The sequence below is a fragment of the Puntigrus tetrazona genome, chromosome 21, assembly GCF_018831695.1.
Source record: "Puntigrus tetrazona isolate hp1 chromosome 21, ASM1883169v1, whole genome shotgun sequence".
Taxonomy (NCBI): domain Eukaryota; kingdom Metazoa; phylum Chordata; class Actinopteri; order Cypriniformes; family Cyprinidae; genus Puntigrus; species Puntigrus tetrazona.
The window spans coordinates 8584989-8612731 of record NC_056719.1 but is presented as its reverse complement, the minus strand read 5'-3'; the positions used below and the strand labels follow the sequence as shown (position 1 = coordinate 8612731).

The 27743-nt window shown below is 36.5% G+C and overlaps 1 protein-coding gene across 5 annotated transcripts in view; it reads left to right on the top strand.

Moving 5' to 3' along the window:
• The window catches only part of gria1b (glutamate receptor, ionotropic, AMPA 1b), a 47479-nt gene that overhangs the window by 15991 nt on the left and 3745 nt on the right, over positions 1-27743 (top strand). Inside the window, exons 4-16 of one of the 5 annotated variants that reach the window (XR_006247490.1) lie at positions 961-1145; positions 2355-2408; positions 3855-4013; positions 4285-4452; positions 5383-5487; positions 5848-5958; positions 7554-7760; positions 8812-9278; positions 19716-19914; positions 20531-20778; positions 22564-22678; positions 23174-23288; positions 25924-26058. Coding sequence is in view for 3 of the 5 variants with exons in the window: in XM_043221516.1 (XP_043077451.1) it covers positions 961-1145; positions 2355-2408; positions 3855-4013; positions 4285-4452; positions 5383-5487; positions 5848-5958; positions 7554-7760; positions 8812-9278; positions 19716-19914; positions 20531-20778; positions 23174-23288; positions 25924-26058 (2153 nt within the window). In the remaining 2 variants the exon portion in view is untranslated. Of the gene's footprint in view, positions 1-960; positions 1146-2354; positions 2409-3854; positions 4014-4284; positions 4453-5382; positions 5488-5847; positions 5959-7553; positions 7761-8811; positions 9279-19715; positions 19915-20530; positions 20779-22563; positions 22679-23173; positions 26059-27743 lie in introns of those variants that run through there. The other 4 variants (XM_043221516.1, XM_043221515.1, XM_043221517.1 and 1 more) reach the window with 4 other exon arrangements.

Below are 27743 nucleotides of genomic sequence, written 5' to 3'. Positions count from 1 at the left end.
TTCCTCTCCATATGCAAGAAACCATCTCATGACCAAACGGCACACAGGTAACCAGAAAAATCAAATGATCTGAAACAATGCATGCTTAGTCATATAGTACTTCTCGTCTCTGCATGGCGAGAGGCATCCAATAAAATAGGTTGTTCAGTTCTAATGAAATTCACAGCAAGCCATCTAAATGCTGGCTCTCAGCAGAGCAATGTCCATTAATATCACATTATTTAATTTCCTCTTAGAAAAGCATTGCTATACAGTTCAAACAATTGCTTTTGATCTACTGGGTTACAAAAGGCTGTTCCTCAACATGAAGTGCTGTTTTCTTTGAAAAGTTAATAACCAGAGGACCAAAAAAAGAGAATGTATAAAAGGATGTGATGCTGAGAATCACACGTGAGCAAGCTAGAAGTAATGAAAGAGCACTGTTTGGTGAAAAAATATGTTGCATATCCATATATTTGATTTAACCATGATTGCTCAAGGTTTTTTTTTTTTTTTAAATGTGTCCAGACTAAACAACTTCAAACACGTCTCAACTTGTTCTCCTTAAAAAAAAACACCCAGAATTTTCCCTGAAGAAAAGAGGAACATTTGAAGTTCAGTGTTTAGCTGTCCATAATTCCAAGCAGGAGATTCTAAGTGATATGAAAGCAGATGTTGATCAGAGCTGGAGCAGAACAGCGGAGACCCCCTGCTGAATGTGGAGACAGAGCTTCTCCTCAGGAGTACGTGACTCAACAGAGCATGTGGGTTTTTTCCAAATCAAGACTTTACTTCCTAGAGTGTTACAGTACAGCACTATTGTAAGCTGCATCGCTGTCTTAAAACACTGATGTTTTTATGGAGGTACAGATGCTTCAACATATTGTACTGAAACAAATGTGTATCCATGCAAGCAGCTGCCTATTATGAATATTCAATTAAAGCCATATGAGGTTTCTTACTGAGACTTTTTTTTTGAAGGTCTGACAGTGCTGCAAAAGATCTTGGACACTGCTGCTGAGAAGACCTGGCAGGTGACATCCATAAACTTTGACACCCTGACAGAAGCAGCGTTCTTGAAAGCCATCCAAGATCTGGATAATAAAAAGGAGTACAGGATCATTTTGGACTGTGAGCTAGAGAGACTCAACTCCATCTTAAACTTGGTGAATGCTTCATACTATGATTAAGAAGACGTTCGGTTTTTGATGTTGTGTGTGTGGTGCATGTATTTGTAAACCCATGACCAGGTGGTTGGGCCCAGACAAAATGTTCACATTTTCTGCATGGATTTTGAGAGAAAATATGTGGAATAAAGTGGAATGGATTGGAAAATGTGTTAGACTAAGCTGAAAGTATTAAGCTAAGCATTACATTATATTTTATACCTTTAGAAAGTATAATGCATTAAAACACTTCACAAACAAAACATACAATATTATAATGCATTTTAACTTTGGTTATTTGTGAAATGATATAATGGATTATCAATTAACATGATCATGATCATTATCAAATACCATTATCAATACATTTATAATGGATTATACAATACATAAAGACTTTAAATAAAGTGTTACCTGAGGCTTATTAGTACAACACAAATGTATACCTTTGTTAATAATTTACTTTCTCTGCAGTTTTCCCAATTTATTTCTTAGTTTCTAAAGGGATTCCAATATGTAAAAAGCTCTGTATTTATGTTTCATAATTCATAGTGTATTCTCTTAACCTTATAGCCTATAGACACCAAATAAGTTAATCTGGGACATCCGTCTTCATTTTTAGAAATCTTATGCTGACTTCATTATGGAACATTACATGTCTTGGATAATTTTTCAACACTCCTTAAAGTTATATCATATCTTTCCCAGAATGATTTGACAAACAATGAATTCCTCCTTCAGGCACACCAAGGCAATTACTTCTGCCTCCGTTCATCATTCAGACAAGATCTTAAAGATAGCACTGCCAAACCCAATGATCAGAAATCAGCATCCGATACAATTAACCCTGGCGGTGTGCTTCCAGAGGCTTACTGCCGTTCACAGGTGTTCCTGCGGTCTTCATGCACATGTAGTCATTAAGTCCTATAATTGGACTTCCTATGGTGACAGATGCCAAATCCTTCTTTCCTCCCTTCCATCTCGTGTAGTTCCGACTACTCTTTCTGATCACAGATATTCCACACTGAGTGAGCTTGGGAGGGTGTGCAATTAAGTCCTGAATGATGGAACCTATTCATCGCTATTTAGAGAGCCAGGCTAAAAATTATGCTTTAATTGGCGTCGAATGAAAGAGGCCTGCCATTAGCTACAGTGAAAGAAAGAGGGTTGTGCTTTTATGCTCTCATGTGTGTTGCATTTGTCTTTCAGATTGCGGCACAAAAAAAGAACTTGAAGAACTACCATTACATACTAGCAAACCTGGTAAGTGAGGCATCCTGTATCCTTCAAGCCTCTTTGGTCTGTATGAATGAACTATGAGCCTTGAGGCTACTTAAGATGTATTGTTGGTTAACCTCTTGAACATTGACTGGAATCGCAAGGGAGCGCTCAGACAAACTGATGGTGGTGTTTTACATTGCGTGGCTACTTTCTCTCTTTTTTCTGTGTGACTGGAGAATGTGCATGCTTTTAAATGCGACACACAATGCAGACAGATTGCAGATTACCCTCTGAGCTGACAGAATTAGCATTTGTACCATTTTGTAAGACAATGGATGCCCTTCTTTGCATCATTGTGAATGGGAGCATATAGAAGAGGTACAGCAACCATTATAACATCTTCCTTTTTCCAGGAAACCAGTTAGGACTAACGAAGTGAATGATATGTCACTTTTTATTCTTTAAATTTAAATTTTTATTTTATTTCCTGTGCTCAGAAAACATACTAATACTACAGCAATAATAGTCTGTGACACAAGAACCATTATAACTTTACCTTTACGTGTGATTTTGAACTTTAGATAATATTTTAGAGTTTATTCATTATTATTTAATTTTCACTCTACGACCATACTTTTCAGAGCTTCCCTATGGCACTTATTTCAGGACTGTGGTAACGTTTCATTAATATTTTAGTTTTCAGTTTTCTAGTTCAGTTCAGTTTTGATAACTTTATAATATCAAATAATATATATAAACGGCCGACTAAAGAAACTGTAAAACAGCACTGAAACTGTGACTTCACAGGAAGCATTGTAAATGTATAATTAGGTTCTGTGATGGGTAGAAAAGAAAATCCTCCAAACAAGACTCCAAGTACATAATCCAATTCAGCGATGATGAAAAAAGATGTCATCCCATAACCAATTATGATGAAAGCAGCAAGGATGCAACACTTTGTGTTATAGAGTCCCCTAGGGTTCGTCGCCACATGGGTCCATCACCCAGATAAGCAAATGTACACTTAAACACAGATACAATTAGCTGTTATCACACAGATCCTGTGATATTTACCCAGCATGCGTATCTGTGTATGTCTATGCATATCACTGTATCATTAGCTCTAACACTGACTCTCATGTAACCACATAATATTGACAACTGTGCCATAAATCCTTGATTTCTAATGTGCTGTTTTCTAAGATCTAGTCAAAGTGTTCTGACTTTGAGTATGGGTTTATATTGTGTTCTATTTGACAGAATACTATTTTCTTTTAAATCTCACTTATTGCTGCAATAGAAACTGTAATAGATTCTTTAACTCATTTTATTACCCCAAAAAGCATTTCCTAAGACAATTATGATATAAAAAATTATTGCATTTGCGTTTTATCTGAGCATTAGAGCTTGTTATTTTAAACACTGGTCTATCAATGCAGGATTGAAAGACGTGTGAATAAATGGGAATTTTGATGTGTTTGCCTTCAGGGATTTCTGGATCTTAATCTCACAGAATTCAGGAAGGGAGGTGCCAATGTGACAGGCTTCCAGCTCATGAACTACACAAACCCTGCTGTCAGCAGGACAATACAAGACTGGCTGGAGTTTGACAGTAAAGACTTGAAAAGTCCCAAAAGGAGGCTTAAGGTGAAGCAAGGTCTTAGTCATAAAAATATGATTTTAAATGCTCTCATGATGGACTTAAAAAGGTGTGTGCCCTGGTGAAAAGACCTTGAATTTCCAATTTGATCCTTCTTGGTTAAAGCATTTTAGAGGTGAATTAAATCTTTCTGCTTAAACTAGCTACGAAACACATCAGTGTGCGCTGGTGAATGTCTATGCTGGTCTTTTCAGCAGGGCAAGCGAAAGCCGAAGGTTGAGAATAAATTCTTCTGTCCTTTTTTGTGGAACATCTCAGTACACTGGAGCCCTCACATACGACGGAGTGACAGTCATGGCCACTGCGTTCCAGAACCTGAGGAAGCAGCGCATTGATATCTCTCGCAGGGGGAATGCAGGAGAGTGTCTGGCAAACCCTCCCGCACCTTGGGGCCAGGGCATCGACATTCAGAGAGCACTACAGCAGGTAACCAGGCACTTTTTTTTTACACAGAGTGCTGGTTCTCATGGCAGAGCTGTTACTTTGTCAGAAGAACTGGAGACCTCAAAACTGGCTTGTATTTTTTTTTTTTACTGACTTAACAGTCTAACAATGAAATAATGCACTGTTAGTATATAACCTGCCCACAAACCAACATAGCGCATTAGGGTCATCTTAACATCCAACGTAATTTGATTCAGCCTCTTTATGCAATCACAAACTGCTTTTGTTTCATCTGTTATCTGATGAAATTCTTAGCAATCATATAGATGCTGATTGTAAATACATTCAGACAAACTGTAAACACCTTCTGTGCATCTTTTTTTTTTTTTAAATGAGTCAAGACCAAAAGTTTTCGGGGGCTGTTGCTGAGCCAGATTTACCACCCAGAATCGGCTTTACAGCTTTTTAAAATGCTATTTTTCTTCATGCAACTTATTGCATTTTTTAGAAACAAATAACTATTTGCAATTTATTTATTTAAGCTCCAGGTTTGCTATGCCCTTTATCCTTCTCTTGAGTTAACAACAACCAGTTTATAAGTGCTTTTCATTACAAGCTTGGCAACAAATTTCCCTAATTCATGTGATGAGTGTCCCAAATGTAACTGCCCCTTTGAGACACTGAAAACACAGGATCATGAGCTGCTTGTGTGTAAAACACAGTGCTGCACTTAAGATGCAGTATGTATTATTTAATATTATGAATATATTAATAAATAGCGGCCAGTTTGATAATCACACTGAGCCATAATGATTTCAGTTTTATTTGAAGTAATCATGTAGCCCCAGCATAAGTGTCATTGGCTTCCTGTGCAAAAATGTAAATCAGGTTTCGCACCTAGTTACGTTCTGCATTGATGATGAATGAAGATGAAATGATGAACAATCTGATTATATGTGATTCCCTCTGTAGGTGCAGTTTGAAGGGCTTACAGGACATGTTCAGTTTAATGAAAAAGGACATCGAACCAACTTCACCGTCAGTGTAATGGAATTTGGCCCAAGCGGACCCAAGAAAGTAAATCAAATCGTTTTTTTCCCCTGCTTTGCACACTTTTGGTGTCAACGCTTAACAGTGCATCCCAGTAATCGTACATTCTGACTTCTCGCTTGAAATTTTAGAAAACAGATCATGCTTGACATTTTCCTGACATAAATTTGATTCGGAATGATTAACCTGAGGTTGTACCTGAAACTTCAGCACTGGCTGTGATGAAAGCAAATGAAGTGTTAGTCACAGGCAGGCTTTAAGAGCCGCGTATGCATTTCAAGTGATTACAGCTCCTCTTAAGCCATCAATATGAATATTTAACATTCTAAAAATAGTGGCTCTGAAATTCCTGTGCACTGCTGTGATACTCCTCTCTTCTGCCTGCAGGTGGGCTACTGGAACCAACATGAGAAATACGTGAGCACTGCTACTTACAGCAACATGCTCAACGAGACGTTTGGACTGCAAAACAGGACCTACGTAGTCACCACCATCTTGGTGAGTTTTTCTACACATCTCCAGTTGTAATATAAAGATAGTAAAGTAATATAGTAAGCTGTGCTTTTTACAGTTTTTTTTAAAAGCCATTTCAGTTCATCTTTTTGTGTCACGTAAGTGTGAATCATCAGTCTCATCAAGATGAAATGCGCATGTTTTCTGTGTGTGTGTGTGTGTGTGTGTGTGTATGTGTGTGTGTATGCAGATAATGATGTCATTAAGCTAAGGTGTGATATTCGGGATATGAACAGTTACCAATTAATTTAAACAAAATTAAATGGCAGCCATATTAAAAATATAAAAGGTTACTGTGGGTTTAAAATTCAAATAAATCACATTGTTGGACATATAGTATTCATTCAATAATAGGAAAAGTAATGAAAGCGTACAAATGACAAAGCAAAGAATAAACACGGAGGCTGTTCTCAATTTACATCTGAGCATTCCAAAACACAAATATTTTTATAATGACATGGTTGACTGGAATGTATAAAGTTAAGACCACAGTATAATTCATATTCAAAATAGTATAAGAAAACCTGCTTTGCTTACAGTTTGTTTATCTGCAGTACTAGTTTTTGCTTCCCTTTTTGAATGACAACTGTACAGTAGACTATTGTCACTGCTGGTATAGACAGTTATTTCCTCTCTTGCAAATGCAAAACATACATCCTGGTTGGCCATTGCCTGCAGTCTATATGGGGTTCTCAAGCATTTTTTTGGCCTAGATGCAGGTGACATAACGTGGCAACACAGTGTGCTTGTTTCAACAATTAGTTTTGTCGGATTTTTGTATCATGACCGGTACTTTGCTACACCTTTAGATTAACAAACTGTCTAGAGCATATAACAAAGACATAAAAAGCATTAGCAATATTACTGTCACCATGTACTTAGTGATATTTTGCTGTTAATGGTAGGTTATATCACTTGTTTCATGGCTTAAAAAATATGCAAATTCTAAAAAATCGTCACCACATGATTCCTCACTAAGAAGAGTTTGTTCCCTGCCTCTGGGGTGAATCACCATCCTCTCAGGAAGGTGAGAGGTAGTGTGGATCTTTTGAACCCTGCTGGGTTTACTGTTCTGCTCATTAAAGACACAGTTTGTGGGCTGACTCAAAGTTTTGAGTGTCTATTAATCTTATTTCAGTGGAACTCCAAAAAGAAACACCCTCATTCCCTTAAGGATACTTCTTTGACTGTGGTTAGACAGTTGTACTATTGATTTGTCTTTTATAATAGCCTTCATGACTGTAATATTATACCCATGTATGGGGAAGCACAGGTGTGTTTCCTCATACACACATTTCACAATGTACTTCTCTTGTTTGTTGTTGAGTGTTTTTTTTCTCTTGATGTTGTTCTGTGTAGATGCACAGAACTGAGCTGAAATACAACTCTTCAATAATATATAAGCTGAGAAATATGCTGGAAATGCAGAAAACATTTGATGTAGCTGATGCAAGATTTTCTTTCAAGCCACTTCAGCTACTCCGAATCATGTACTAACCAAACAACTAGACTGATCTGGCCCTTGCTACCACACGAAAAAAAGGAAGAAATGCAAAATTAATACGTTTTTTTATCCTTAGGAGTCTCCATATGTGATGCTGAAGAAGAACCACGAGCAGCTCGTGGGTAATGACAAATATGAAGGTTATTGTGTGGAGCTGGCTGCAGAGATCGCCAAGCACGTGGGCTATTCCTACAGACTAGAAATAGTGGGGGACGGAAAGTACGGAGCCAGAGACTCAGAGACAATGATGTGGAATGGGATGGTTGGAGAACTAGTGTATGGCGTAAGTTATCTGTGAATGTCATAAAGATTTGTGTGGTAAGAATCAATTTATTTATTTATTTATTGCCTTTCCACTATTCTCTTACTATATTTTTTTTTATTTTATTTTATTTTATTTTATTTTATTTTATTTTATTTTATTTTATTTTATTTTATTTTATTTTATTTTATTTAAACATGCATATTAACTTCTTGTACCTCTGGTGTACTTTAAAAGTAGCTTTAGCTTGAAGCTGCATTTCCTCCATTCCTTGGAGGTCCAGTCTGTAACTGTGCCAAAAATCTTTTCTGAAATAAGTAGCAGGCAAAGTTTACCACAGAACAGAGAACAGGACACAGTGTGACCAAACCTCAATGCCTCAGGCTGAACAAAAGTTTGCTTTTGTCTCTTATCACTTACAAAGTAGATTTTTTACTACTGTCAGAGCATGTTAGTGCAATGACTTTCTGGCAATTTTGCAACATAACAAAGAGTCTTAACAAAGGCCAATTAGCAAGATATCATTCGTAATAGCAAAACTGAGGTGCATGTGAGGTTGCCTTCTGTACATACTCAGTTTCTTATTCTGAGTATTTTTACCCTGAGGCTGCAGCTTTAGTGGCTTTGGAATGCTAAGCAGTGTCAGATGTAGTCTGTCTTCATTGGGCTAAACGCGAACACCACAGCTCTGTGTTGTCAAGCGGCGTTCGTTAGATTTCTTTTCTGCTTGAAAAAAAAATGAGGCATTATTATGATGCATAGAGAGCAATAGCGTATGAGGGATTCTCTTGAGGATGCAGTATTGAGTAGAACTGATTCTTTAGTGATTCATAACACTTGAAGTTATTTATATGTTCAACTGCTTCTAAAATGGTGGATAAAGCTTTTTGTTGGTTAGCGTTTGATTTGTAATTCCAGTGTGTGTTGAAAACCTACAGAAGATTCGCCTTGTTGTATGCAAAGCTTTGTAAAACATATTCTAAATGTTTGATTGCGTCACTTTCTGAGAAGCTGTTGCAGACATGATTGTCACTCTGCCTCTGCTTAATGATATAATCATATTGTCTCGTAGAAAGCAGACGTAGCTGTCGCCCCCCTCACCATAACTTTGGTCCGAGAGGAGGTCATCGATTTCTCCAAGCCCTTCATGAGCTTAGGTATTTCCATCATGATCAAGAAGCCCACCAAGTCCAAACCAGGAGTCTTCTCCTTCTTGGACCCACTTGCATACGAGATCTGGATGTGCATTGTGTTTGCCTACATTGGCGTGAGTGTGGTGCTGTTCCTGGTGAGTCGCTTTAGTCCGTACGAGTGGCACGCAGATGACGAAGAGGATGGAATGGAGCAGCAGAACCAGAACCAGAACCAACCACCATCACCAGAGCCCAACCAGTCACCAAACCAGCACGGTCAGAGTCAAAATCAGCGAGAAGAGAAGCAGGAGAAGCAACCAGAACACACCAATGAGTTTGGGATCTTCAATAGCCTTTGGTTTTCCCTGGGAGCCTTTATGCAGCAAGGATGCGATATCTCACCAAGGTAGGTGGAAATGAAAAAAAGCCATTTTCATCATCATTATCATATTTTTTCATCTTCCACTGCTGCTTTTTCGTTTGGCTGACTCATATTCCACAAACAACATCTGTGATGGAGAAAATGGGTTGTAAAATAAAGATGATCTTCTTAATCGTCTGCTGCATTACACCATCACTGAACTACATCTGAAATGCAGATCGTGTTGAAATTACATGCTTTTGAATATATTAAGAAAGGCACAGGGAGATTTTGTTTGATGTAAAGGTAAAGATTAGTAAATGTTGAACTATTCCTTGAATGTTTTTACTTTTATTATTGTTTTATATTTTATTTAATGAAATGATACTCTTACGTTATTCATGAGTCATTAATTCATTTGATTTGTTTAAATGTTTAAATGATTTAAAGTAAATGGCTTTATATAGTCAACTAGATAAAATGTAAGATGATGTACAGGTTTGAGGACAGTGAATTAACTGCATTTAAATATTTGAATGCTGTTATTTTTCATAATCAATTAATTAAGTTAATAAGATAAACTTATAGCCCTAAATATAATAAATAATAATGATAAATAATAATATATAATACATATAAATAAATATAATAAATATAATGTAATATTAGGTAACACTTTAGTATAGGGACTAATTCTTTTTTAAGGGACTAATTCACAATTAATTAGTTGCTAATTAATTAGTTGCTTATTAGCATGCCTATTATTTACATATTGGCGGTTTATCAGTACTTATAAAGCACATATTCTGCATTACTGTATTCTACATGTCTAATCCTACCCTATACCTGAATCTACCTTACTAATTAATCATAAGCAGAAGGCGAATAGTTTTGTGAATGGTTGCGAACATATATTTAGATTTGTTTTAGGCTGCATAATTCTTAAGCTACACAATTAAAACCTTATTTGATTCCATCCTGTCTGTTTGACTGCACTGACTGACGCTCGTTTGCACAGTTTTTTTGTCGCTAGCATTAGTCATGAGGGAAGTGTAACTATAGGTTATGCTAGTGCTGACACCCCTGATAGGGTCCTCTAGCCTCATTATGTGCAGATTGGCCTTGAGCCTCTGGGTGTGCTGGCTCCTCTGCTAGTGTTTGACATTTTGGTTGGACATGTATATCCTTGGCTTGAGGGAAGCAAGCAACACACTCAAATTAGATTACACTGCCAGAGAGCGTTCCATGACAGATGTGATTGTCTGCGCCAGAGCACTCAGCCTGACAGTGTTTCTGCATGCTAGCTGAGGACTTCCATGGAAAACTCCATCACCACTCCCCTTTGAGCTAAAGGAGGAATGCTGAAGTTCTGGGCAGGCATGAGGCTATTATGAAATCATTAGAAAGTCCTTGATAGCGCTCAGTGTGTGAAGGAGGTCAGTTGGTTTTCATGGTTGCGAAGCCCTAGATTGACCTGACATGGTGCTGAATCATCATGTTCTTTTTACCTAAGGCCCTCAGACAGTGATAGGGAAACACGTCCGGTCGTTTATGGCCTCCAAGAGTGTATTTTATAGAGTTCTTCAAATTACACATTTTTTTTTATAACGATTTGGTTAAATATAACAGGGGTGGTTGATCCTGTTGATCCTGGAGGGGCACTTTCCTGCAGAGTTTAGTTGCAATAGCTAAGTCATAAAGCAGCAATAAAATGACTTAATATGCAATAACAATAATATAGAACGTCTTATTGAGCAGTTGTTTTGAACATTGTTTTGTCTAATCTCTATTCACGTTTTCAAACTCTAAACACAATTAGCACAACATCTGTTTGTCGTAACCGTACCATTAACACAATTCATGTTGTTTTCTCACAATACTCAGGTTTCTAAAATGCTTAAATGTTCTTTTTACACAAGCTTACCCCATACCAAAATCGTGGATCTTTCTTATTATTTTTTACAAATGCTCAAACACAGCATTTCAGAAATAAAGAACTAATGTTTCAAACCTAAAATATACTATAAAGCATCTAGTCCTGCAACAACGGCAGCGCAAAAGTATTGAGAAATATCTCTGTATAAAATATTGTAACAACTGTTAAGTATTTTTAAGTAACAAATCACTGAAATATTTAGAAATAGTTTTTTCCTGTCTCAGTTGATGGAATAGTCAGGTATTAAAGCTCTTTATATGAACAACATAGAGTAAAAAAAAAAATGTAATTGGTTTTGTGGATGCAGAGCAACACAGAATTAGAGAGAGAGAGAGAAATAATGCCTGGAAGAGGGAGCTGAACAGTTGTAAGAGGGAAAGAATAGTTGGAAAAGAAAAGGGAAAAGGTAAGGGAGAGGAGTGAGTATGTATGTTGTACTGCCACAGAACATAAAGGGTAAAAGGTAATCATTACTTCTTTTTTGTATTCTGACTGTTTTTTTTTGCAATTTGAACTTACAGTATTTCACAATTCTAAAACAGTCTTGATTGCATGGCGTAAACTAACAATTTCAATAATAGATGTCTGAGCTGTGAGATAAAAAGGTTCCAAATTACTGCTTTTATTTTTGTTATGTGATCGAAAGAAGCTTGCATAGCAACCAAAGGCCAGGAATGTTGCAGTTTTTGTTGATTACTGGCATCAGCTACCATCTATATCCAACCCCCATCCACTGGAAAGCTATTTTAATCAAGGTTCAAACTGAATTTTTGCATAGTGGACCCAATTTTTGTATTTTAATGACTCATTCAGTTTTAGATACTGTAGCATCTTGCCAAGAATAAACACATGCAATACTGTAAAATGGGTTTCAGTTGAAAGTAAACTGAAGACTAAATGGTACTCAACATGTTGAAATACAGTTTGTATTTATTTAACAAAATATGGTTTTGGCCAGAAGATTTACTTTTGGCTAATTGTGTGTAAAAAAGTACTTTAAGTATTGGTAAATGCTTGTTAGCAATTGAAAAAAACTGTAATCGAAATAATAATAAGATAATAATAATTATTATAATTTCTTTTATTGTTGTTGTTATATCATATATTATTTAATTGTTGAATATAATTGTTCTTCTTGTTGTTAGCATTGTTATTATGAATGCCATTATTTGTATTAGATTATACTATTGTTACATACATATGCTAAGTTTACAATCAGAAAGCAAATGGTTATAACAAAAATTGTAACAAATCGTAGTTATGTAAACAATGCATTAAATCACTGATAAAGTTACTTTAATTGTGAACAGGCAGATAAGGATGTTTTTTTTCTGTAAAACAAGACAATAGCGATTAAGAAAATGAATTTGCACAGCTTTGAACATGAGTTCTTGTGTTGGTGGGCAGTTGCATCCTTAATACTTTGAACTATTTCATATTCCCTCGAGATGTTACATAAAGGTACTTTTTGGACTGTGAGGCTATTTGTCAGCCATTTCAGAAACCACTCTTTAAAAAAGTGTTTTGGTAATGAGGATTGTGTGGGCCAGACAGAAAACACCAGGCTGCTTACAGTATTTATCTCTGACAGGAAACTTGTTTGTCCTCGACAAATGTCAGAGCTGCCACTCAGAGCTCTGACTGTTCACATTGTTATTCACTCCAGCTCATCTGCGCCATCGCTTCATAAATCTCCTTTACCTCATCTAGCCTCTCTGATTCTCTGATTAGTTTCTGATGAGGTGCTTATGAAGGAATTTCATTAATTCATTATTTCTTACAAAGGTGGCAAAAACAAAGTCTCTTTGACGTCTCTCGAGACAGATAGCAAATAGAGAAGCTACTGTAAGCACGCGGGCAATCAAAGCAATTAACTCGGTTCGAGCTATGCTGTAATCTGAAGTCAGGAGGAGATGGCACAGATGATTAGCAAGCCGCAAAACGCGAGCAGAGAATTGCTGAAGCACAGCAGCCTGACACAACTCTGATGCTATATAAATTAATAACTCCACGATTGCTGCTCTTCTTTTAGTGGTTCACCCAGAAGTGGGAATTGCAGACTGTTTACTATGCATGTAATTCACTATCATTGTCATGTCCACTAGCATCAACACTGTAGCGTTTCATAGCACATTTGAGTGATGCAGCAGCTAGGCTACGTAAACAGTGTGCTTATGTGACCTGTCTTTTTAGACCGTGACTGCTAAAAGCCACCTGTTAGTGGAGACCGTCCGTTCTCATCTGCATAAATTTTTTATTTGAGACACACATATTGAACTGTATAGCGTTAGTTGGGTTATTCATCCATTAGTGTGATTTATTTCTCTGCTCTGCATCATTGCAACTTACATTATTTTACAATGTAATGTAACCCTCCTGTTAAAGTACAAACAGGAAGAACTAGTTCTATCTATGTGTTGTAGACGATTGCAGACGTGTAAATAAGGGGTTATCCAAACAATACTGGCAAGCCAATCCCCTTATATTTGTGAAGGGCTACAGCTGAGGCTATAGTACATTAAACAATGATCATGTGACTTTTTCGCATGCCGGGTGACCTGTAAATGTGGAAAAAAAACTTTTATATTGCAGTTTTTTTATTTTTCTCTTTTGAATCGTCTGAAAAATTACCTCATGTGAGCGTGAAACATTTAATTGGGCATGGTAAAAAATTTGCAGTTACAAGTTATCAAGCAATTTGAAGGGCAGAGGAAACTCATCTTGTCTGTCTATCAGTCGTTCTCTATATCAGCCTGCCTGTCTGTCTTCTGTACTTTTTGTGTAACATTCCGTCTGTTGTTTTGCCTGTCTATCATCTTGTCTATCGTTCTCTCTTTTTTGTCTGTCTATTATTCTGTCTGTCATCCTGTCTGTCGTTCTGTTTGTTTTATCTGTCTGTCATCTTGTCTGTTGTTTTGTCTATTACTCTGTCTATCATCCTGTCTATTTTTCTATTCTTCTATTATTCTATTCTTGTCTTCCTATGATTCCTCCAATCTGCCTTTCCCTGGTCATGTCTGCCTATTGTTTTATTTGTGTTTCTGTCTGTCATTCTGTATGTCATTCTTTCTATCCTTGTGTCTGTCTGTGGTTCTGTCTGTCTACTGTTATTCTGTTGTGTACATTCTGCATTAATATGTATATATTACAGATGTCTTACTTTTTATTTCATCAGAGCGTGTGGCAACTTTTGTAAGCAAAGCGTAAAACCTGGATGCATTTTAGTCTAGATGCAGTTACAACATCTACTAGCAGCTAAATTTGCTACGCCAAAAATCTTGACACCTTCGAAAATTATGTTATTTTAGCCATAGGTGTTTTCAGCAGTAAAACCCAATTACGTTCGACAAAATGACCTCCACTGAACTACTACTGTTAAAAGTGCTCACATGTGTGCTCACGTGACTCTTAGGAAAGCTGTCGCATAAAGGCCAGATGAATTTTCCAATGATTTAAATTGGCCTGGAGGCTGATGATCTGTCTGTTCACACCTGCTGACGAATAATCCAAGTGCGCTCCCGGATATGAGTATGTAGAAATGAGCGTTTGACTGAGAAACAGAACGAGTAGCAACCCTGAGGAAGAGATACATGTTGTGTACCCTAGGAGCATTATTTGAGATGTGGAGTGTGTCTTTGTGTGTGTTTGCGCGGGGTCAGACCATCAGGCTCTGCAGCGAGCATGACAGTTCAGCCCAGGCGCCGTGGTGCCCCCTTCCTCCCGCGGGCCTCCAACTGTCACTTCCACTTTGTCCAGATTCCCTTTCCACCGTGCAAAAATACTCTCCCGTTTACAAACACTTCCATACGCAATGACACCAGCAGGTCACGTACACATTACGTTTAGGTCACACATTTAGGTCACAAGCACATTAGTGTAATTTCACAATACAAACACACATACATAGAAGCCTGGAGGAAAGTCTCGCTCGGGCCTTTCCCACTGTCGAGGTGACCTTGCCATCCCGAGTGTTTGGAAATGTTCTGCAGTGTTTAACAGAACTGTGACACCAGAGACGATCAGCATGTCACAACGTTCCCAACAGCGGCTGTCCGAGTTTCTGTAATGGAACAGACATTTTGCAGCATTACAATGTGGAACGACAAGGAGACTTTTATTTTTAGTTTGTTGCAGCTCTATTGTGAGTCGTTGTGTCTCCATGGAGACGTTATTGAGGGTTTAAAAGAATGTTTGTCCGTGAGAACCCTTTACTTTGCTTTCAGTGCAGGAGTGACCCATATTCTACGGATTAGTTTGATAATTCATTTGGAGTATTCATTAGGGCGCTTGCGCTGCCGGTATTCCTCTAATGTGCAAGTTGCTTGTGTTCACATACTTGTAACAGTGGTAAATTAAATTAAAACATTACTTACACTATCAGAAAAAAAACGTTCTGTTTTATATTTTTACTTTAACAATGTAATGAATATAAATCTCATAAAGTGGCTTTAAACATTTAACATTTATTCCAAAATAATATATTTGATTTGTGAAGTTAACTTTTTGTGTGTGTGTGTGTTATTTACCTATTTAATATAGTCATCCCATTAATGCCGTTATATTGTTTATTCAGGCTGATTCATGAACGAGAAGCGCAGACAAACACAAAAAGGTGGGATTTATAGAATGAACAGCCAAACATAACCAATTGTATCCAACCATATCGCAAATGTAAGGCATTACCTGCTCTCAAGTGACTTTAACTCATTAATCGTCAGTTACGATCCACCAAACCAAATGCACGCTTTAATGGGGTCTGTTAAACTCAATAGGCTCAGGGGAGGTTACTACAGAGACTACTGCTGCAACTTTACCTCTTAACCTGCTGGTATCGAAGTTGGACAGTCTTTAGATAACAAGCAATTTATACACTTTTTATGATTTTTGTAATATTGGCATTGTGTGTGTATGTGTGAGTGTGTGTGTTTATATATGTTTAAAGAGATGCAAACACACTATTGACTTAGATGGTTATAAAGGTAGACATACCTCACAAAAACCTGCATTTGTCTCTTTGACAGAATGAATGGAAGTCAACTTCGTATCATACTTCTTACAGCTGAACAGAGATGTGAAAATAGAGAAGGTGAAAATAAGGAAGATGTAGCATCTACTTAAAATCATAGATGACTGTTGACTGACTGACTGAGACACTTTTAGCCTTTTGACATTTGCATATAAATTTCAGACCTGGACCCACATTCTACATTTATATGGGTGCTAAATCACCAATGGTTCCCCCAATATCACGAAGATGCTAAACAGATTGGCTCTCTAGTCTGTGCATCAACCTTCAAACACACTGCAAAGAGAAATAAAAGACCCTGTGCCAATTGCAATACGCACACATAAAGACATTTTCTTTATTTTAGGCCATTACGCAGTTATAAATCAATGATCTTCTTTTTCTTTCTCAAACAATGATATACACTGTGATCGTGAAATGCATCATACAATATTTACTATGCTTTGAAAAAAACTGCACCAAGTCTCCAGACCAGCAATATAAAAGGTAATGGGCCATAAACGGAGAAAAAGAACGTTTCTCCCACTCAAAATGCATTCCTCTGATTGGCTATTTCACTTAAACAGTGAAATAGAAAACTATCAAAAGTCCCTAACTCATATTATTTCCTCTTGAGATGGAAACTCGTCTCTTGAGTTCAACCCTTTGGTAGTTTTACCTTCAAGTAACTTTGTGGACTCTCTGTGGACTTTCATATCTTCAGAAGAACCAGAGGAAAACCTCCAGCTCACGCTTACAGAAATCGCCTAGAACCTCTTGTTTGTACTGCATCAGGACTCTCTTGCAGTGAAAAAAACAATGCAAGTAACAACTATTAGCATTAACAGCCCCTAATAGTTTACAACTATTTGGACGCATGTTTTAGTTTTAGTAACAGCAACTCTGTGCTGGATATTAAAATGCAAAATATAGTGAAAACACACATTAACAAGATCGGCAGTTTAAGACATTAACTTGTAAGCACAAAACACAAGATACTTCTCTTTTCATTTTAAATACGGCTTTATTGGATAAACCTAAGACACATAAACTAACTAACATTAGTCCATACATTCATAGACACTGCAGGAAGGGAGAAAGTGAAGAAAAAGAGTAAAAAATGTGAACGTGAAATCCGAGGTTACATTAATATGTGCAATTGCATAGAACTGTACAACTATCAATCACTTAATTAACCCTCGCATTGAATGAGGTTAAGATTTATATTAAATTCACCAGTTCAGCCTGAATCTGGAGGTTTGCCTCCTTGTTTCCTTGTAAGTTTAGTGGTCGTTGAAGTCTTGAGTTGGCTGATGATTGGGTGTTGGCTGGAGAAGCAGAGACGCGTTCTGGTTGAAGTTTGGTGCAGTGCAGTAAAACTTAACTTACACTAACTCTCAAGGAAAGAAAAGAAACTACAGAAAAGCAATAGCAGTTACAAGACTAGAGTGGTTTTCTTCTAATTTCTTCTCATTACAAATCATTTTTTAACCAAAAGATATAGTTTTAGCTCAGGGTGTTGGATATGTCTCCTCCCAAAAGCTTAAATCGCAAATGTTATCTTGTCAGTCTGTTGGATCTGCTTGCCTTCATTTTATGATATAGTCGTATATACATATAATACACTATATTATATTGTGTATTATATTATAGTGCGTCTCCTGTGTCAGACCTCAAAGTGTCTCATTTATTTGCGTGATCTCTCTTGAGCTACTGTAAGAGATGTAAGACACTTCACATTTTTTTTACCTAAATGCAGAACACAGACTCAGAATGCACATTTTAAATAAAAGAAATAAAACATATATTTTAAAATAAATGAATTCTTTGATTCAGCAAAAATGCAATAAAATAATTTAAAGTTGGTTTTATACAAAATGTAAATATATACAAATACATATAAATACTGTAAAATATATAAAATATAATACATATAAATACTGTAATATATTTATATTCATCAAAGAATCCTTTAGTATTAGTAGTATAATAGTATTACGGTTCCTACAACAATATTAAGCAGGTGTTTTTTTAAACTAAATCAGCATATTAGAATGATTTCATAATGATCATGTAACAATGAAGACTGGAGTAATGGCTGCTAGCAATTACAGGAACAATATATATATATATATATATATATATATATATATATATATATATATATATATATATATAAAATTAAAATAAAAATATATTTTTCACATTTAATATTGCTATTTAATATTGAATTTTTGATCAAATAAAGTAGTGAGCACCAGATTTCAAACTCTGTGAAATAGTTGTAGTAGATTGTAGTTCTATTAATGGCATTTAAGTTGACAATACAATATAATGTAGACTTTTATTAGTAGCATGAACTGTTTCTGTTGTGGATCTATATCTGATGTTCAATATCTGACATGTATTAACATTCCGACAATGTTCCAACAACTCCCCTTTATAATGCATAACATTTTGCTTCCCTATAAATTTCAAAGTGGTTTATTGGCCCCTTTAATATAACTGATAATATCATCGGAAGCTGTGAATAGAATATATTTCCCTTGAAAGTGAAAAAGGGTAGAATTGTGCGCAGCATGCATTGGAGAGTAAAACTTTAGTGCAAGCTCGGCAGAACAGGATCTTTGATTAAATTTAAGACTTTCATTCAAAGGGAACGGTGAAGTAGGTTTTCAGTGTTTGAGGCACTGAGATCAGTAGACATGTATTGAGAAGTCACAGATCAAACCGGGCCATTTCTTCTGGACGAAAACATGCAGGGTTATGCCTTAATTTTTTTATTATTATTATTATTTACACAAGCAAGTTCATTTTGCCTTATAACTTCAGGGAGGCATTTTCTTCCCATACATTTGATTTTCTAAGCTTAAAAATGCTGACTTGTGCATTACTTGAATCCATGAGAACAAGCTGTTTTCTCAATTTAAATCACTTTTGATGTTGATGTTATTGCACCATTGAATATATCCAGAAAGAACGCATTTCTTTGGCATGTTTTTAAAATACTGGGAATCATTCTTGCATGCTGGTGGCTCTCATGAACTGCTTGTAATTTCTGAAATGTGGCTTTAAAAAAAGATATTTCCTCAGTATGCGTGTGTGTATAACTGTAGCTTATTCCATTTTAGTGCATCCAGCAGCTTTTTTAAGGAATGCAACATAATTTTGGAGTATATTTCTAAGATGTTTATTTGTAACCACAGCAGTCCTCCAATCCTTCATTAAGCTCATATAAGTGATGTTTCAGACATTTTGATGATAATTAAATTCTGCATTACAGAGGCTGAAAATGACTTTGCATTTATTTAAACCCTGATCAGGATCTGATTTATAACTATATCAACCATTAAGAAGCCCTTTCTTCATCATATATGCCTGCTGATAAAGTAATGAATTTATTAATTAATCGTTATCTTTCCACTTTGTGCACAGCTAGGAATAAAAACCATATTAAAAATGGGACTCTTCATTATGAGTTTAATTTGATATCGCTATAATATGTCAGGCTGTTAACCACCTGTGCACTTTTTCCCCACAGATCTCTCTCTGGTCGTATAGTTGGAGGTGTGTGGTGGTTCTTCACTCTGATTATCATCTCCTCCTACACAGCCAACCTGGCTGCCTTCCTCACTGTGGAAAGGATGGTGTCACCCATCGAGAGTGCTGAGGATCTGGCTAAACAAACAGAGATTGCCTATGGGACTCTCGATGGAGGATCCACCAAAGAGTTCTTCAGGGTAAGGGGAAAGTACTCTACTGTAATCTCAATCTGTGCAGCAAATGCTACATTTATCGGCAAGCTTGTAGATTGTGCCTTAGTCTTGTGACTAAAAAAACATGCGTGTTAGTACTTTAACCTAGCAATATTTAGCCTCAAGGTATTAATATGCACCCTTTATGATTAGATAAGGTCTAAAGATGAGGGTACTACACTGATGAGAAGCTGTTGTAGCTCTGAAGGTAAAAAAAATGTGCATATTTTATTAAATTCAGTATTATTATCAGTACAGAACAAGTTTAGAAAGGTGAAAACAGAAATATAATTAAAAGATTCTAATTAAAAGCTCAAATTGAAGTTGTTATTCAAAGATAATAGATAAAAAACTGACTAAGTAAAAAAAAATACATTACATTTGAAATAAACTCTTTCATATGTAAATATTTTTCATCTTTAAGCAGCCCTTACTCTGGTCTTCGGTGTCACACGATCCTTCAGAAATAATTGTAATACACTAATTTGGTCCTCAAGAAGCATTTCGTATTATTATCAATGTTGAAAACAGTTGTGCCGCTTAATATTTTAGCGATCTGACTTTAATTATATCAATCTGACTCCATTATATCCATCCTCAGAGATCGAAGATCGCAGTGTTTGAGAAGATGTGGTCCTACATGAAGTCTGCAGAGCCTTCTGTATTTGTGAAGACGACAGACGAAGGTGTGGTGCGGGTGAGGAAGTCCAAAGGGAAGTATGCTTATCTGCTGGAGTCCACAATGAACGAGTACATTGAGCAGCGCAAACCATGTGACACCATGAAGGTGGGAGGAAACCTGGACTCAAAGGGCTATGGGGTAGCTACACCCAAAGGATCAGCCCTGAGGTACACCTGAGCCTGCTTATAGTTCGAAAATGTGTTCTTTTTTTGACTGATTATGATTCAAGAAATGTCTGAGAGTTTACACTGGAGAGATGCGAGTATTAGACATCCATATGCTGCTGAAGTGTGTAGGGTTCCTCCGCATTGTTAAAGACTTTTTCAATTAAGTTGTTGCATTATTTAACATTATTAATGCTAAATTAATTAAAGTTAAATTAGACTTTGTCTTTGGTATAAAGTTAGCGCTTTTCAAAGAAGCATCTCCTCTGTAAGCTCTCATTTTGTGCTGACTGGAATTAGTTATGACTGTCTGTGTTTATGTTCTGTACCATCAGCTCTCATCTGCAAATTTGTACAATTCCATCAAATCAAACGTTTTTAATGTTTATGTGTAAATACCACGTCTCGTACTTTTGCATTTCACTACATTGACTATATGCATTCCAGCACTTCTTTTCTTTATTACCTTTATACATTAATCAAAAAACCAATCCTTGCAAATCATTCTGACCACAACTGCCCACAAAGCCAATTGTTTTCCTTTAAATGCTGAATCTGAGTTGAATAAGAGATGTATGTCTAGTAGAATACATTTAACAATATATCAAAAGCTTACCAAAGCTGCATCTATTTGATTAAAAAAAAAAACAATAACAGTAATATTTTTAAATATCATTGTAATTTGATATAATTCATCATTAATTGATATAAAAGTCTGCTAAATGACTAAATGTAAATGTAAATGTAATTGTTTTCTATTTTAATGTGTTTTAAAATGTAATTTATTCTTGCGATGCAAGAAGACATTGTTTCAGTCTTCAGTGTCACATGATCCTTCATAAATAATCTAATATTAAGAAATATTTCTTATTATCTATATTGAAAATAGTTGTGTCGCTTAATATTTTAGTGGGTTAATGTAAAAACTGTGTTTATTAATGCCTGTTGTACACATACTATGTTGTACATATGGATGAGGCACACACAGATACATAAAGGGAACATGTTTTTCACTTCCAGAAAAGAGATCAGTTCCATTCTACAGCTAGTAAACGTAAATCATTGGTCGACCATCGACCTTTTTACCATCTTTGTCTCAAAATCTCCTCCCATGTGCTCCATTTCAGATGTTCTTACCCATCATTACCTTTCCTGACATCCTTGTTGTCTTGTGTACCCTGCAGATTTCAGATTAATGTTTTTGGATGAAGTCTGGCTTTGTTTTAGTCATCCATAAGCACACCGGCCTCTTTCTCCCCGAGTCTCAAGGGGTGCAGAAAGAAGTCAGGGATTTTACCGAGACAGACGCCTCACAAGTGAGAACGGGCCGTATTAAAAACGCTCTGGGTTTGATTGCAGCGGTGGGATTTCCAAAATACAGAACATACAGTGTCCTTCAACCCCAACCACGACATAATAGATTATCCAGAGCTAATCTACAGAAATATTGACTCAATCTGGGAATCCTCTTACCAGACCACACTGTGACAAAGGGCTTAAATCCAGAGCATTGCTAATTCGTCCTGTTTCCTCCCTCACAATCCGGGTCTCGCTTGGTAAAATCTCTCATAATTTGGTCACGGTACATTTTTTTTTACACTTTAGCTCAACACAAGACAACTAATATTACATCAACAAGCCCAGCAGAGCCAGGCACACAGTCAGATCAGTTTTATGTTCTGTTCACTTCCTCTACGACTTAATAGACTCACTTTTATTTGACACAACCTCTGCCTCGCCGTATCATATCACCAATGCTGACCCAGCTTATTTTATTATCATTTCAAGAAACCCAGTAAACCTGGCAGTGTTAAAACTGAACGAGCAGGGCCTGTTGGACAAATTGAAAAACAAATGGTGGTACGACAAGGGAGAGTGTGGCAGCGGAGGAGGTGATTCCAAGGTCAGCCCCAATATGAGCTATCCGGCGGGTAACCACCAACCTTGGGGGGGTAACCGGCAACTTCAGTTAACAAACACCTCGGCTGCCAATGTACGCTAATTGAAAATATTCCTGCCCCGAAGTGGTTTATATAATGCGATTGGGACGGTTAAAAGACTGGCGATCAATTAGAGCCATCAAACTCAAAATTGTGCAAATCCGAGTGTTTCCGATCTCTTGCCGGTTACCCAAAGTGATATAGTAATACACATCTTGCCGTAGGGAGAAAGGTCACAAAGCTAGATGGAGTATTAATGCATATCACTTTGGCAGTGACAGTTTTCAAACTCTGTGACTGTGCTGTTCTTTCTTTTTTTCCTGTTTTTGTTTTCTTTTCTATTTATCTGTAGACATTTAGAACACATCAAAACGTAATTATGGGTGTATGTTTGCTTAAATGCTGAATAACATAAGATAACATGGGTAATGTTATTTATGTTATTTTCCTGGTTGAAGAATCCCCGTAAACCTAGCGGTGTTGAAACTCAATGAGCAAGCCGTCTTAGACAAACTGAAAAACAAATGGTGGTACGATAAGGGGGAGTGTGGAAGCAAGGACTCCGCCAGAAAGGTCAGTTCACTCATTGGTCCTTTCCCTCACTTAGAGATCCAGCTTTAGCGCTTTACTAAAGGCCCTGTCCTCTTCTCTCTCAGACACGCGCCTCAGCCAACGCTATGTCTCCAATCTGCCATTTACCCAGAGACTTGTGCGCTCTGTCATCATGTTGCTGTCTGGCCCTTATTACTTCCCACATTACAAAATAGACGTGATGCTTGAGGTGTATTTATAGAACTAGGCAATGTGATTTTTTTTTTTCTTCACTCACTTCAGTGCTTCTGCACGGGCACTTGGTTCCTCGCTTGCCGCTTTTACAAATTATCGAGCTTTTCTTGCTCATTAGTTCTCATTCACTGCGTCCGTACGTATTTGTGCATAAAACTCGAGTGCAAACCTCTTCACTCGTAAATCATGCATCTATCAATAAGTTCACGCACTTAAGGATAAAAATTTGTTGATAGAAGAAGTTGAAATCTTATGTGTGCAAAAATCTGACTGGATTATTTTATTATTATGCTATTATATTATATTATCTTTTCATAAATAACTGCAGAGAAATGCATTGTAAAGTTTCGTTGCCATGTTTTAATGCAGTGTACTTTTTAAAGGTGTACCAGTAAATAGATAAGAATTATAATTTATTCATAAGATCCTGAAATGCATTATTAGATGCATTATAAGACATAATTAATGCATTAAAATACTTTTAGAACGCATTATACAAAAAGGCAGTGAATAAAGATTTACCTAGTTTAGTTATATATATAGAATATTTATTTTTTAATTTTAAATACACCTTAGAAGTTACATCTCTTTTAAACTGTTAATGAGATTAATAAGAGGAGGATAATGAGTGTTAACCTATACTGAAAAGAAAACATTAGAGTTAAACAGTGGCTAAATTATCTTATATTGGATGAGAAAATTATAATTATAGTTTTCAATTATGACAATTTTAGATGCTTATTAACCACGTTCAGTTATACATGAATTCTGAACTACATTCAGAATTTATACATGAATTTATAGAAGTAAAAAGGAAAAACTGATTCCCACCTTGAATTTTATCAACACGTTTTATGGACAATGCATTCGTATACATATCAAATCAATATAATTTTAAAAGCAAAAACAAACCAGTATGAAAATATGAGTAGTGGTTGTTTGGTGTTGTTTTCTCTTCATGGTATCAGCTTACTCCTAAACTCCTCCTCATAACAACAGCGACATAAAAAAACCTAAAGCCATCCATCTATCTCAGCATGAGTAAATGGCAGTCTGGAGAGAAAAGTGTTGCCATGAAATGCCCTCTAACTGGATTGCTCTTCCCCTTAAGAGTCCTTCAATGCTGTCTCTGTCCAAAGACAATGTGCATGCCAATGGATGAGACCTCAATACGGTCGGCAAACAGATGCATGTCATTGACTCCCACCACCCCTGACATGACGTCTCTGCCACCAGAGACAGAGAGAGATGCCAAAGGCTCTCAGTTATGACCTTTGGACGAGAATCCCTAAAACAGATTCAAAACATTTTATAAACAAGACCTGCATGGTTATATATAGTGGTGGCCAAAATGAATAGAACACTAGTATTTTCACCAACTAAAAATTATTTTTATCTTTTGCTGTATGTATAAACATAACCTACATGGTTATATATATACTGGTTCAGAAAACCCGGTTCAGAGCTAGCTGAAAAGCTATGCGCAAAAGCTGCTTGAAACACAAAGGACGGTCACATCAAATGTTGATTTCATTTAGAGAAAATCTATATATGACATTGTTTTTGACAGCGTGCTCATTTTACAGCATTTGCCTAAAACTTTGAACAGTACTGTAGCTTTGCAGGTAGGATTCTTGAAGCATTTTGGAGACTTTGCCACAGTTCTTCTGGGTTTAGTCTGTCTCAGTTTGTTCTGTTTCTTCATGTCTTTTGCAGACAGACTGGATGATGATGAGATCAGATATCTGGCTGTTGTCAGACTCCTTGTGCAAACAAAAATCTCTCTGGATTATTAGAAAATCAGTGCTTGGAAATGTGAACTGATATTTCCTACTGGCACACTACAGCAGAAAATGGAAATAACGGACTTAAAACATTTTAGCTGGTGAAAATACTATTGTTGCGATAATATTTTGCCACCACTGTACCTGCATGGTTTAAATAAAGCACTATATATTATATATAGAGGTATAGATACAGTTAAAATGTGATAAGGAGTTTTATTGATTTGAGTGATATTTTATTATACAACATAATGTTTTTTTATATTTATAATGGTTTGTTAAACATTAAGCCATTATGCAGAGACAGCCAGAATTTACTGAAAGATTAATGTTTTTTCCAAGCTTGCAACTGACGCATGCATTTGCATGATTTAGGCAGTCCTTTTTTATTGCAGAGTCATTTTACTTAATGCGACAGGATGAATATTATGAGTTATCAGTTTAAATATATAGCGAATGAATAAGCATCTAGATTGTGTTTGTGTACGTTATGTCTTAGATCTGTAAATATAATTTTGTGTCTTTACTGAGTGAGTAGCTGTGATAGAAAGAAATAATGTATGTTTGCCACGCTCCTGTAGACGTGTTTGTGTGACAGATCTCAGTGCAAGTGTTTGATCGTCGTCTCTGCTCTGCAGGATAAGACCAGCGCTCTGAGCCTCAGTAATGTGGCTGGAGTTTTCTACATTCTGATTGGTGGGCTTGGGCTGGCCATGCTGGTGGCCCTGGTTGAGTTCTGTTATAAGTCAAGAATCGAGTCTCGAAGGATGAAGGTAAGTAGAAACCACAATAATCCACCACGTTCTGCATCTACAGCCCATTAGAGCGCAATATTTAGATCTGTCCACATTTAATTATGGGCTTTGTGTTTGGCACTTATAATGTTTTATAACTGCTATCGTATACTGACCTCACTTCCTCTGGGGGATCTGGCAGAGGAACGTGTTGGCATTTAAGAGGTAATTGTGGGTGGGTGTAAACATCATACCACCCACTGCGCCTCTCTCTAATCCTGGAGCGCATTGCTCTAGAACGCTTACAAAATTAAGAAGAATCCAGTGACTTATATAGATTTAATTACCCACAAACCCATGTGGTGACTCATAATTTTAATTTAAGGTCCTTCAAAGGCAAATCTGAGAAGTAATTTTTAAGACATGGTTTATGAAACACATGGTGTCGCCTAAATGTATTTGTCAGATAGCGTCCAGGGACAGCAATTTTTTTTTTTAATGTAATAGATTATCATGATTACTTTCCACATGCAATGGTTAAGGTACAGTTTGCTTTTATGTGTTGACATGAATCCAAAACAGGACGCTTGGGAATGGGACGTATCAAAATAGACCTATTAAGTTCTATGGAAAATACAAAAAATATTGTCAGTGTGTTATAGTGTTGTTGTTGTTGTTGTTTTTATTTATGGTCAAAAACAAGAAAAAAAGCTATACAGTTTCAGAACAACAAAATTCACCCAAAAATTAAAATTTGTGGTACATTTACTCACTTTCAGGCTATCCAAGATAGCTTGTTTCTTTATCACAAATATAGCTTTAGATCACTTGCTCTCCTGTGGATCCTCTGGAGTTAATGGGTGCCGTCAGAATGAGTGTCCAAACAGCTGATGAAAACATCTAAATAAAGCATCAAGCATAAAATCCATCTCTTTTTGTTCTCTCGCATCAAAATCCAATCTAAAATGGCATTTTTGTTTACAACTCTTTTGGACTTTTCACTTATAAACAGCTCTTGATCTGTACATATTTCTCCTGATTCAGAAAAATGACTTTTCGCAATAATAGGGATAGAGGACTCATCTGAAATTAAAATGTCATGGTGGATTTTTTTTATTATAAAAACTCAGTAATGCCGATGTTTTTATCAGCTATTAAAAATTTCATTTTGACGGCACCCATTCACTCCAGAGGATCCCCTGGTGAGCAAATGTTGTAACGTTACATTTTTTTAGAATCCAATTACCCTTTTGATAGCCTGAGGGTGAGTAAATATTTAGCAGATGTTCATTTTTGTATAAACTCCTTAAAAGTGTATTTTATATTTTTACAATATATTATGTCACGCCATCTTGTTCAGCGACATGCCACTCTCTTCATTCTTCAAGTGTTAAGACATTACAATCACAGCCACATTTAGAATATCACAGCAACAAATCGTTGTTGCTCGCAGGCCAATTAGTCTGCATCAGCCCAAGCAACATAATCCCCAGCAATCCACTGAAGTGTGCTGGATTTAAATCATTTATTCGTCAAGGATGTACAAGCCAACATCCACATCATTAGCTCCAGTTTCAAGCCTACAGGGTTTCATTATGTAAAATTGCTACATGAGAGAGTGGCTCCGAGTTAGTGTGGCACTGGTCTCATCATTGCCGCACTTGATGGCTGTTATTTTTCACCGTTTCTTATCATGAATCATTGCCCGCACTTGCTGGAGCAAA